At 34.0% G+C, this 12,293-nt stretch overlaps 2 protein-coding genes across 2 annotated transcripts; one reads left to right on the plus strand and one right to left on the minus strand.

The window, feature by feature from the left end:
- Positions 1-1,663: 1,663 nt before the first annotated feature.
- On the plus strand, positions 1,664-3,525 carry h2az2b (H2A.Z variant histone 2b). Its single transcript, XM_039675565.2, has 5 exons — positions 1,664-1,791; positions 2,466-2,543; positions 2,633-2,746; positions 2,895-3,024; positions 3,151-3,525. The coding sequence occupies exons 1-5, from the start codon at positions 1,789-1,791 to the stop codon at positions 3,210-3,212; spliced, it is 387 nt and encodes a 128-aa protein (XP_039531499.1). The 5' UTR covers positions 1,664-1,788; the 3' UTR covers positions 3,213-3,525.
- Positions 3,526-4,943: 1,418 nt separating this feature from the next.
- On the minus strand, positions 4,944-7,761 carry ved (ventrally expressed dharma/bozozok antagonist). Its single transcript, XM_039676067.2, has 3 exons — positions 7,494-7,761; positions 6,553-6,809; positions 4,944-5,511 (listed from the first exon to the last, which is right to left on the minus strand). The coding sequence occupies exons 1-3, from the start codon at positions 7,759-7,761 to the stop codon at positions 5,161-5,163; spliced, it is 876 nt and encodes a 291-aa protein (XP_039532001.2). The 3' UTR covers positions 4,944-5,160.
- Between the last annotated feature and the right edge of the window lie 4,532 nt (positions 7,762-12,293).

The raw sequence follows: 12,293 nt of genomic DNA on the forward strand, positions 1-12,293 counted from the left end.
GCTTCAGATCACTTGGACGTGGCTGTGGTTAAAAGAGGTAAAAACGATATAAATACTGTTCATTTTCTCATCAATGTGTACTTACATTTACGAGTCATTAAATCATGTTTAATTTGGACTTCTCTGTGCATGCTCTTTGAGGTGGTGACCATAGACCTGCATTATATGACTGACAGACAAGACCGGTTTGACCTAAAAAATATCAAAATTGAAAATACTGTGGAAACAAAGACACCTACATCTTGGATGCCCTTGAGGTAAGCTAAAACATACCAAAAATTAATTTCAAAGTGAACTATCCCTTTAATAAAAAACGTAAACATGATAGTAGGCTATAAATGTGATTTTTTTTATACTAAGACAATTTGCAATAAAGAACAACATATTATACAGTTATTTATTTTATTAGGAAAATACCTTATACATAAAAAGAAGTGGACCCAGTGCTAACCAAATTTTTCACATTTGATAAATAACTTTAAATGATATGTAGCCTACATCTTTTGGAACAAACTAAAAACATAAGCGCTAAAAACATGTAATGCTTAGAAAGCACTGGAATTTATGTCATTTTTAAATATATTTTTATTATGTGACATTTCCTGGCAGATAAAGTTAATGTGACACATAAATAAGTGTTGTGCACATGAATAATTATTACACTTGTTGTATTTCTTTTAACTGTAAGGCATTCAAGGCTAAACAATATATGGTTGAATAAGACAAATGTTTTATTTGTACATGATTGCAAATTGCTTTCATTATTGCTCTTTCCAACACATTTCTTATGTGCTTTAGTGATGCCAATAAATGCCAAACTGAGAATTAATAGTATAAATATTGAATGTTATAGTAAGACGAGCAAAACATATTTCATTTGACTCAAAAGTTATTTTTGATTACTTCTTAAATAATACACCAATTATTCCATGTATTACTCTGCCGCTCGTCATGGGTCCTACATTAAAAAAATATATGGATATAAACACTGTAAACACTTGGAAAACATGTTATATGGGCATTTAACAGCTGGTCAAATATTAACAGAGGGAGACAAATTCCCACAACTTCATGTAAAAGAGAACTGAAAGAGGAAGATGGGGATGAAGAGGAAGAGCCATTAAATAATAAGAAAATACAAAGGACTAACAAACTGTATTCCTCACTTGCTCTGTTTTCTAGTATTGCATAAAGGGATTAAAACCCTGTTTGTTTTATTTAGTTGCATTATAAGCTACACCTCCTGTTGTCTATTAGTAGCTAAAATATCACAGTGTTGTCAAAGTCAATAAAATAAAAGAAACTCACGAGAGCCCTTTTACAGTTTAGGGGTGTTGAAAAGGAGCTGATGAGAAAGAAGCCTAAAGACAACAAAAAAGTGGCTAAAAGACAACACGTAGGCTACTCTCAATATTTACTTGTTTTTCATTGTAGCTTTGACATCACCATAGGCTACACTAGATATCAGACGTGTTCATGTGATTGAAACATTTACAACACTTCAAGATAATAGTTTAATCGATTTTAATGTAATGAAAGATTACGGCGGCACGCATGCGCACAATACTGGTGCGCTGGGGGTCCGTGAACAAAAAAAAAAAAAAAAAAGAGAACTAAAAAACACCCACACAGTGAAACGCTCTGTGATTGGACGAAATCACTATTTCAAACCAAGACGGAGCACGCTGATTGGTTATAACGCTGGACCGTGGCGCGCTATCGCTGAAGTGGGCATCATTGTGTTTTCCCTCCGTTTCAAGCGAAAAGAGAAGAAGCTCGTCTGACGATATGGTAAAATAAGTTTTTAATTGTCTAAATTCTCAAATAAATCTTAGCTCGGACCGATGTGTTCTGTGTAAACCGTAAATGTGCAGTGCTTTAATTTTGTGCACATGATGGCTTTTAATAAGCTCGTAGTGTTTGTGGGTTGCAGTGTTTTGGTAATAGAGCGCCGACCACGGGAATAAAGTAAATTTGGTGTATTGATCTTAATAAGGAATCCAAAATCCGGTAAATCCGTGTGTAAATGTAATATTTGGAATGCGGGACAAAGTTTACCGGGTTTAAAATAAATTTAGCGCCTAAAAACGCATTATGACTCTGGCTGGTGGTTATCTTACATGTTTAAGTTGGTAGAGTAACGTTAACGTATGAGATAACGTAACGTAGTCAAATAAAAGTCAAACCATAGGCATTTTCTTATGTTGTTTGCTGTATCTTGGTCAGATAAACTTAAATAAGCTCAAGCTTTTTTTTAAGAACCCTTTTTTTAGTTTATTTTATCACTTCTTTCTTGAGAATGGCGTATAACAATACATATTGCCAACGTAACTCACAATGATCCCGATTCACTAGATGTTGATACCTTTTGTTTAGTTTGTTCTGAAGAAAACATGCACAATGTAATTTCTTGTAGCTTTGGTGGGACTTTTGAGTAATACGTCCTTTTTCTTGTGTTTCCACAGGCAGGAGGAAAGGCTGGAAAGGACAGCGGAAAAGCCAAGGCGAAAGCAATCTCCAGGTCACAAAGAGCTGGTCTGCAAGTATGGATTCCTCTTCCAAAGAGAAAAAAAAATGGACTGTCACATTTAACTGTATGATGTTGACCGTTTCTTTGGTTTATGTGATTCAGTTCCCTGTAGGTCGTATCCACAGGCACCTGAAGACCCGAACTACCAGCCATGGTCGTGTTGGAGCCACGGCGGCCGTGTACAGCGCAGCTATCTTGGAGTACCTGACTGCTGAGGTAATGGTTTTATTTTAGCACCGTTTGTTAAACAAGCCTGTTTGATGTCATTTTGGCAGGTTGTTGGCTGGCTGTGATTTTATGTTATGCATTTATCGTCTCTGCATCTGTAAAGTAAATGCAAACCCAGTGATCGTCATGTTGGCAGGTGTTGGAGTTGGCTGGAAATGCCTCCAAGGATCTGAAGGTGAAGCGTATCACTCCAAGGCATTTACAGCTGGCCATTCGTGGCGATGAGGAGTTGGACTCGCTTATCAAAGCTACCATTGCTGGCGGAGGTGAGTTTTATTTGCGTAATGTGATAAAAAACAAACAACAAAAAAAACTGAACCCTGATGCTGTTGTAGTTGTTAAACTGGTTCTGATATTATTTTAATTCCATCTGTTTTCGCCTTTCCCTACAGGTGTGATTCCACACATCCACAAGTCCCTGATCGGAAAGAAGGGCCAGCAGAAAACTGTATAAGATGGATTGATGTTCGACTCTGTCTTTGTATAGCAACAGCAATCAGCGTTGAGAAAGCAGTTGTTTTTGTTGTTTCCGCATTTGTTTGGTAATGTTTGGGAAGTGTAGTTTAAAGTAACAGAGGTTAGAGTTTGTCGTACTGTATCCATGATTATAATGGGGGGGGGGGGGGGGGGTTGCGTGTTCTGGGGAAAAAGGAAAACTAATCCTGCCTTTTGTTTAGTTGGGTTTAGGGATGGGGGTTTTCTGAGGTGTGGGCTTCATTTGTGGCTTTTAAAAGTCTTTTATACAATAAAATACTTTTTTTTCTAAATCTTGTGCATTTGTGTGATTCATTTCAATGCATATCCCCAAGAAACTCCTTTCATTAGCTTTATGCTGTGCTAGTTGCTGCAAGATATATAGTGATAATTGAATCCTGATACTAAGGCTCCAAATAATCCTTTTCTTTAAAATATTTGTCTAAAACAATGGTTCTTGTCTCCTTGCATTCAGTTATAATTTACGTGATTCGTGAAAAATGATGTCATAAATAGTTCAGTAGTTACACCTTCCCATCACATATTGTCGGTGGTTTCGTTTCTATAGTAAAATAGTTGTGAAATGTAAAATATTTAGCTACTTGCATCTTCCCATGCACTCTTTCACCATTAAAACTAAAGTGTTGTGTTGACTACTTCTGTAACCGGTGAGCCCTGTCTTCTTTAATTTCATTGGCCATCTCAATCATTTTGACATTGACGACTGCCGTTAGAACACTAAAAATATACGATGATAATAGTCATTCTTGGATCTGACAATGTGAATAAATGTATAGAAATATTTTTAGCTATATTCCCATTGTCTATATCTTTTGAAACAAAAAGTACAAGGAAAATACCTCAGGGTGGGCTGTCAATTTTACTTTTAAACGTATTTCAAGTGAGCTCAGGTAAAAGTATTCAAGTCCTTAACCTGATTTTACATTTGACTATAGTTGATAATCAGTTATACGTTTCTTCAACTAGTTATTTAACAAAAGGCTGTAGCCATATGTATTTGACAGTAACATGTAACTTTAAAATGTGCTGTAGGATAGAGAAAAAACTTTTATTAGAGGAACTATTTGTCATAATGACATGATAAAAAAAAATGTATTTTGATAGTATAATTATTATATCATAATAATTGTAAGGATTACTTTAGTTTCAATTCAGTATAAATTATATCTACATTTGTGTTCAAATGTTTGTGGAATGTTTAAAAAGGAGGCATTCTGCTCACCAAGGCTGCATTTAATATATATATATATATATATATATATATATATATATAATACAGTAAAATTTTGAAATCTGAAAACTTTTATACTCTGAAAACATTTCAAAATGTAATTTATTCCTGTGATCAAAGCTGAATTTTCAACATCATTCTCCAGTCTTCAGTGTCACATGATCCTTCAGAATATAATGATTTGCTGCCCAAGAACCATTTCTGATTATTATCAATGTTAAAAAAAGTTCTGCTGCTTAATATTTTTATGGAAACCATGACGCATTTTTTTCAGGACTCTTTGATGAACAAAGTTCAAAAGAACAACATTTACTAAGTTGCAATAAAAAAATATTTTGTTGCATCTTCGCTAAATAAAAGTATTCATTTCTTTAAATTCATTAAAAAAAGTGAATTAAGCACTTTACACCCTTCGAAAGAAGACATAAGCGGTCATAAAGACATAAGACATTCTATTTTCTCAAATAGAAAACGATTTATTTATACACTCCTCTTGTACACATAGACATTTTTCAAGATTTACAAACATATTTAAATAATTCTTCAAAACAAAAACAACAAAAAAAATCACATTTGTTATTGCACTTCACCCTGTATTCACAAATGCAAAGATGTAAACAAAGCCTTGACTAACAGTGACAGGCAGAAATGGCGGGTTTGCTGGCGGCCTCTCCTCTCACTGTGTGCTGTAGTAGTGAGAGTGGTACGGTGGGTACGGGGTCATCATGGAGGGGTTGCTGGGATGGACGGGAAGGCTCTGTATTTGGCTGTACTGATACAGGGCGTCCACAGGCAGGCTCGGCAGGCCTCCGGAAGCGGCAGCAGGACCGTAGTGGAACCCGGAGCCGTAAGGTGTCGCGCTCTCCTGGACCCCCGCGTAGAAGCTGGGATACGGAGCGGCTCGGAAACCGTGCAGGTCGGAGTAATGCATCATATGCGAGGCCACTTTAGCCTGGCATGCGTGAGCCAGGCTGTCCTGAACGGTCCGTTTCAGCTTCATGCGTCGGTTCTGGAACCAGTTTCTGATCTGATGGAGAGAAGCATTAACGTGAGTTCATATTTTGCACGTCATCAATTTGAAGCACTTATTGAAAACATTATCAGTTTTTATAGCACATAATAAGGCCCAATTAGTTAATGTTAGCGAACTAACAAAGATAAGTTAATTGTTAACGTTAATGTTTGTTAACATATTAGTTAATAAACACACAGACGTTCATTGTTCGTTCATGTTAGCTGGTGCGAGGAGTTAGCCAAGTTAGCTCTAAGTTAATAACAATATACAATGTTGTTTGTTCATGTTATGTTTACATGACAACGAGCCACTAAAATGAAAAAGTTTTTCCTTTTCGTTTTTTTTCAAATGACAACGTTGTCGAAACGAAGGATCCGCAGAAATGACTAAAAGGCTGTATATTCATAGGTGGCTGGCCAGAAGATGGCGATGCACATTGTAAAGAAACACGTGGCTATAGACTGTAATACGCATGCGCAAGACGCAACCATTTTCACAAATTCGCGTTTTAGTAGTTTAAACAGAGGCGGATCAAAAAAAGTGCAAAACATGCACTTTGAATCCCGTTTAAAAAGATTAAATGTTTTAGCTGAAAACGGTAACGCCATTAAGTTCACAGTTTATAACTAATGTTAACAAATACAACCTATGATTTTAATAATACAGTTGTGAATGTGTAAATTAACATTAACAAAGGGGCCGTTTACACATCAGTGTTTTGAACTAAAAACAGAACACTTTTTATGCGTTTTGGCCATTCTTTCATATGATAATGATGTTTCGCCCTGTGTAAACTACAAAAACAGGAATTTGTGGCACATATAGCGTTTTTAGTTATTTTTGTCGTTCTGTGTGAATGGGGGTTGTTTTTACAATGTTGTCGTCTGTACACAAAACTTCTCAAAAAGGCAAAAGTCAAAGTTTACTACACATACCCTGAGATTAATAAATGCTTAAGAAGTATTTTACATTTTTTAGTTCATGTTAACTAATGTTGTTCACAAATGTAACCTTATTGTTTGGTGTTACCATAAAAATGAATCAACCTCATACCTGTTTATCAGACAGATTGAGTCTTTTGCAGAGCTCAGCTTTGTCCTGGGCTCCCAGATAAGCGTTCCTCTTGAAGGCTTTCTCCAGACTGTTGATCTGCTCGGCGGTGAACGCTGTTCGGGGTCTGCGGCCAGTAGAGGGAGATGCGGATGGAGCCGGCTCTTTGAGGGCCCCAGGTGAGAGAGAACGGCCCCCCTCGCTCTCGTACCCGGACGTCTCCTCCTCCTCCGTGCTGCTGCTGAAACCTGCCTCTGAAGCTATGAGAACACAAACACAGATTCATATACAGATCAATATAGAGGTGAGGTCACAAAAAAACACTTTGCAAGAGGGAAAGAAATAAAACTATACATGTGCATTTAAATTTGAAACGCGTGCATTTAAATTTGAAGAATTTAAAGAAAATGTAGAAACAAATCACAAAATTAGATTAACATCGTAGATTCTTTGTAAACTGTTAATAAAAATAAAAAATAAGCTAACAAAATGACATGAAATGCTTTATACTTTTTATTTTATTATTATAACAGTATTTTAATAGTACTTTTAACCATTGTTACCATGTTAGAGAATATTTCTAGTTTTTAAACTAATTCAATACAAAAAAAAATAACAATAGTGTTTTAGAATTTGAATTTAAAATGTAAAATAACAGTTTTCTAATTAAAATGTCTTTTATTCCTGTGTTTGGCAAAGCTTACTTTTTTACTTTTAACTATTGTAACTATAACATGATTCAGAAAACATGGAGGATCAGGAGAATCGTTACATCAGATAATTAAATTAAAAACAAGTTAATTAAATTAAATATACAATGAGTATTTTAAATCTGTATTCAAAAGAAGAGTTTTTCTATTTAAAAAAAAAAGCTTTACAATTTAAATTACTGTTAATTATATGAAAAACAATAGTACTTTTGGATTATTGGAAAAGCATTTTACCGTGAGTGTGTTGCTGGATGATATTGTTGTCATTTGTCTCTTGCGTAGATGCACACAGCGAACTGTTTCCCGGCCGCGCTGGCTCCACACATTTCTCCTGAGCCTCCGTGTTTTCCGGTCTCCATCTGCCGTAGAACCCGGGAAGGCTCTCGGATGCCGTGCCGGAGGTGCTCGGGCCGTCCCAAGAGTTCGAGGGACGTGTGGATGGCGAGCTGCACAAGGCCTGGCTGCTCTGAGAGAGCCACTCGATGGAAAAATGCCCCTTCATCGCAGACAACGTGTCCCAATCCAGCAAAGAAAAGACAAATATCCGGTATGAAGCAAGGTAAGGCAGTTGTTCTTCTTTCGGGTGAGTTTCCAGAAGTCAAGTCCTGTGACTGAGCGAGTCAGGTCTGTGTTTGTGTTCTGATTAGCGTGGCTTTGGGTTCACTGATCAACACCTCCAGCATGAGGCTCAAGTATTTATAGGGCTAATCCCAGCTCATTTACAATTCACTTGGCCCGGATCAAAGGAAACATCCTCCCCTGTCCTGATCTCCACCCCTTCAGTTTTCACAAGTGTGGTAATGAAGACGTCTCAATCGGCCTTGAGTGAACCCATTAACTCCTGGCACCAGTAAGTCTGGAGATGTAATCCCCTCCCTAAAACCATCTCTGATCCCGTCTCCTCGCTGAGGTGTGTGTGTGTGTGTGTGTGTGTGTGGGGGGGGGGGGACATTTCATATGTCCACGTTAGAAGGAGTCTGATGGAGGAAGTTCAAGGTTAAAAACAGAGTCATTGAATTCATAACGAAAACTTAAAAGTGAAATAGTTTTAGTGCTTCATGAGAAACCAATGAAAAGCTCTTCAAACTGATTGAGAAAGCATCATCGTATAATGTCCACAAATATAAATCCACATAAAAACGTTCTTTCTTTCTAAGAATGTTTTAGAATGTTTAAAATTCTAAATCAGTTTTTTTTAGGTTATTTGTCATTTATTTATTTAATTTCTAAATCACATTTTTTCAGTTATGTGTTATGTATTTATTTATTTTATTTCTAAATCATTTTTTTTTCAGTTATGTGTTATTTATTTATTTCATTTCTCAATCTTTTTTTCAGTTATGTATTTATTTATTTCATTTCTAAATCATTTTCTTTTCAGTTATGTGTTATTTATTTATTTCATTTCTAAGTTTTATTTATTTAATTTCAGTTATTTATTTATTTATTTATTTAATTTCGAAAAAAAAAATTTCCAGTTATGTGTTATGTATTTATTTATTTAATTTCGAAATATTTGTTTTTTTAGTTATGTGTTTATTTATTTAATTTCTAAATATGTTTTTTCTGTTGTGTTATTTATTTAATTTCTCAATCTTTTTTTCAGTTATGTATTTATTTATTTAATTTCTAAATCATTTTCTTTTCAGTTATGTGTTATTTATTTATTTAATTTCTAAGTTTTATTTATTTAATTTCAGTTATTTATTTATTTAATTGCGAAATATTTTTTTTTCCAGTTATGTGTTATGTATTTATTTATTTAATTTCTAAATATTTGTTTTTTCAGTTATGTGTTATGTATTTATTTATTTAATTTCTAAATATGTTTTTTCTGTTGTGTTATTTATTTATTTAATTTCTCAATATTTTTTTTAGTAATATATTTATTTATTTAATTTCTAAATCATTTTCTTTTCAGTTTTGTGTTATGCATTTATTTATTTAATTAATTTCTAAATATTTTGTTTCTGTTATGTATTTATTTAATTTTTAAATCAGTATTTCTCAGTTATGTGTCATGTATTTATTTATTTAATTCCTAGATCAGTTGGGGTTTTTTTTCCAGTTATGTGTTATGTATTTATTTATTTGATTTCTAAATCATTTATTTATTTTAGTTAAATCAGGCATTTATTAGTTTGTTTACAGTTCCAGCACAACAAAATGAAGCTGATAGAATAAGCACAGATGGTTTTTTTTCTGTCTATAGAATAAAAACGATTGTCAAACCAACTTTTATATATTTATTTATTCGTTGTTTGTTTGTCAGTTTCCCCCAGTTTGTCAGATGTCGCTGTGAGTGTGTGCAAACGGCTCTTGTTTTGCTATCAAAGCTTGCGGCTCTTGTGAAGTGGCAGGTAGAGGTTAATGGGCTGTTTTCGAAACACTACACGAGTTTGGAGACAGTAGTCTGCAGAGAACTACTGATGGAGATAACTGCCGGCCCTTGGATCTATTCACACACCCCAACGGGATCATTACGCATAGTTGATCTGGTTTATCAGCTGCTTGCTGGAGATTAAGTTGATCAGTCCCACTATTGAAGAATACGGGATTTCAAAGCCCGCCAGACACTTTTGATTATCAGACGAGCAAATAAAACAGACTCAGATTGTCCCATTATTGTTTCTAAAGGATCTGAAGGGTTTGATCCCTTTTGGGCTCAATGAAGGGAAAAAAAACAGAAACACGGCGCCAAGGGTGGAGATTTTATGCATACAAAGGTTCACTAGGAGATTTATTACCTGCAAGCTAAATGCTGGCAACACTTTCAATCATCTTTATTTATTTTATTTGTTTATTTATAACTTATAATCAAGTAGTTATTTGACATTTACTGTGGTGGCTATCTTGGTATTTATTTTTCTAAATCAGGTATTTTTTTAAGTTATTTCTTAGGCTGGCTTGGTATTATTTATTTATTTATTTTTATTTAATTGTTTTTTTTTTCTAAATCATTTTTTTTTTTTAATTTAGTGTGGCTGTCTTGGTATTCATTTATTTTATTTTTAATTATATTTTCTAAATCATGTATTTTTAATCCTTATTTTTTTCTTCTTATTTGTCAAATAATTTTATATTAATTATTTATGTTTTCTAAATCAGGTATTGTTTTAGGTTATTTGTCATATAGGCTGTCTTGATATTTATTTTTCTAAACCATTTTTTTTTTGTTATTTAAATTATGATTACAAATTATGAATGGAAGCAGCTCCTTTACAATGATGTAACACAAACACTACAAAATGCTGGGTTGTTTTAACCCAATTTTGGGTCAAAAATGGACAAACTCCAACATTGGGTTAAAAGATGTCAATTAAAAATGTAACCCAATGGCTGGGATTCTCCATATTTGACCCAAAATTGGGTTAAAACAACCCAGCATTTTTTAGAGTGAAGTCAGAGAGAGATTATCTAATGTTCATTCATCATCTCAACTAATCAAATAATGAGAATAAAATCATTGATCTGTCAATATTGGTCCCTCTTCAGCCCATTTAAAGGTTCAAAGGGCAGATCATTTGTTTACACTCTCTCATCATATCTTCATTTCTATCTGTCTCTCTCTTTCAGCGAGAGGCCAAACAAACACCCCGATCTCATTCCTCTCTTATCTGTCACTGATCTCTCTGTAATTGTATTGTAGGTTTCTATATTCCACTAGGATCAGTGTTAGGGGACGGTCCCGTCTCGTTTCCGCTGTCCCCGGGCCCTGATACGTGATAAACCCGGGGCTGACTTTGATGTGTGTGTGTGAGCTGAGAGGAATCAGACAGGAGCCTGTTTTTATGGATGACAGACGGGAGGGGTTGGAGACGGCAGGGTCACCTCTCATCTCACCAACACTATCATTAAAGCCAAGATTACAGTGTGAGACTTCTGGTATAATGTTCCTGAGCTGATAGCAATGTTTTTAGTACAATCATCAATATAGTGTGAATTCAGGTTGATTGGGACACTTTTGGCCATTTATATGAAAGGGAAAATGTGTCCCGATCAACCCAGTTCACCTACTTGTCCTTTATAGAAACCAGAATCCAAACCACTGATCTGAAGATCCTGTCATTTAACAGCAATAGCAGCTGAAGAACCATTATCCGTTCTTTGTAAGAACATTTTCTTTTAAAAGAGTTGCATGACTGAGTTCTAAACCAGGTCATTTATTAGGTTAGGCTATGCGTCATGCATTCATTTATGTATTTAAAGTTCCATATCACACTCTAAAAAATGCTGGGTTGTTTTAAGCCAATTATGGGTAAAATATGGAAAAACCCAGCCATTGGGTTACAACTTACATTTTTAAATTACATTTTTGACCCAATGGCTGGGTTTGTCCATATTTTACCCAAAATTGGGTTAAGACAACCCAGCAATTTTTAGAGTGTTATTTATAATGTGTCATGCATTTATTTATCAATCTACTTATCTATTAAATTTCCAAAGCATTTTCCAAAGTATTTTTTAAGTTTGGTGTCATTTATTTATTTAAGTTCCAAAGCTATTTTTTAAGTTTTGTGTAATTTATTTATTTAAGTTCCAAAGCAGGTATTTTTTAAGTTTTGTGTCATTTATTTTATTTACGTTCCAAAGCAGGCATTTTTTAAGTTTTGTGTTATTTATTTATTTAAGCTCAAAAGCAGGTATTTTTTTAAGTTTCGTGTAATTAATTTATTTATTTAAGCTCCAAAGCAGGTATTTTTAAAGTTTTGTGTAATTTATTTATTTATTTAAGTTCCAAAGCAGTTTTTTTTTAAATTTTGTGTCATTTATTTATTTATTTATTTAAGTTCCAAAGCAGTTTTTTAAGTTTTGTATCATTTATTTATTTATTTATTTATTTAAGTTCCAAAGCAGGTTTTTTTTTTTAAGTTTTGTGTCATTTATTTATTTATTTAAGTTCCAAAGCAGTTTTTTTTAAGTTTTGTGTCATTTATTTATTTAAGTTCCAAAGCAGTTTTTTTTAAGTTTTGTGTCATTTATTTATTTATTTATTTAAGTTCCAAAGCAGTTTTTTTTTAAGTTTTGTGTCAT

This window comes from Pimephales promelas, chromosome 23 (assembly GCF_988280905.1).
Source record: "Pimephales promelas chromosome 23, fPimPro1.hap1.1, whole genome shotgun sequence".
NCBI lineage: Eukaryota > Metazoa > Chordata > Actinopteri > Cypriniformes > Leuciscidae > Pimephales > Pimephales promelas.

Excerpts from the sequence above, each read along its gene's own strand:
- ved (XM_039676067.2), bottom strand. The coding sequence starts at position 7,761 with ATGAAGGGGCATTTTTCCATCGAGTGGCTCTCTCAGAGCAGCCAGGCC. Across the intron at positions 6,810-7,493 it reads CATCCAGCAACACACTCACG|CTTCAGAGGCAGGTTTCAGC; the intron begins GTAAAATGCTTT and ends GTGTTCTCATAG. Across the intron at positions 5,512-6,552 it reads TCAATCTGTCTGATAAACAG|ATCAGAAACTGGTTCCAGAA; the intron begins GTATGAGGTTGA and ends TCTCTCCATCAG.
- h2az2b (XM_039675565.2), top strand. Across the intron at positions 2,747-2,894 it reads TGGAGTACCTGACTGCTGAG|GTGTTGGAGTTGGCTGGAAA; the intron begins GTAATGGTTTTA and ends TCATGTTGGCAG. Across the intron at positions 3,025-3,150 it reads AGCTACCATTGCTGGCGGAG|GTGTGATTCCACACATCCAC; the intron begins GTGAGTTTTATT and ends CTTTCCCTACAG.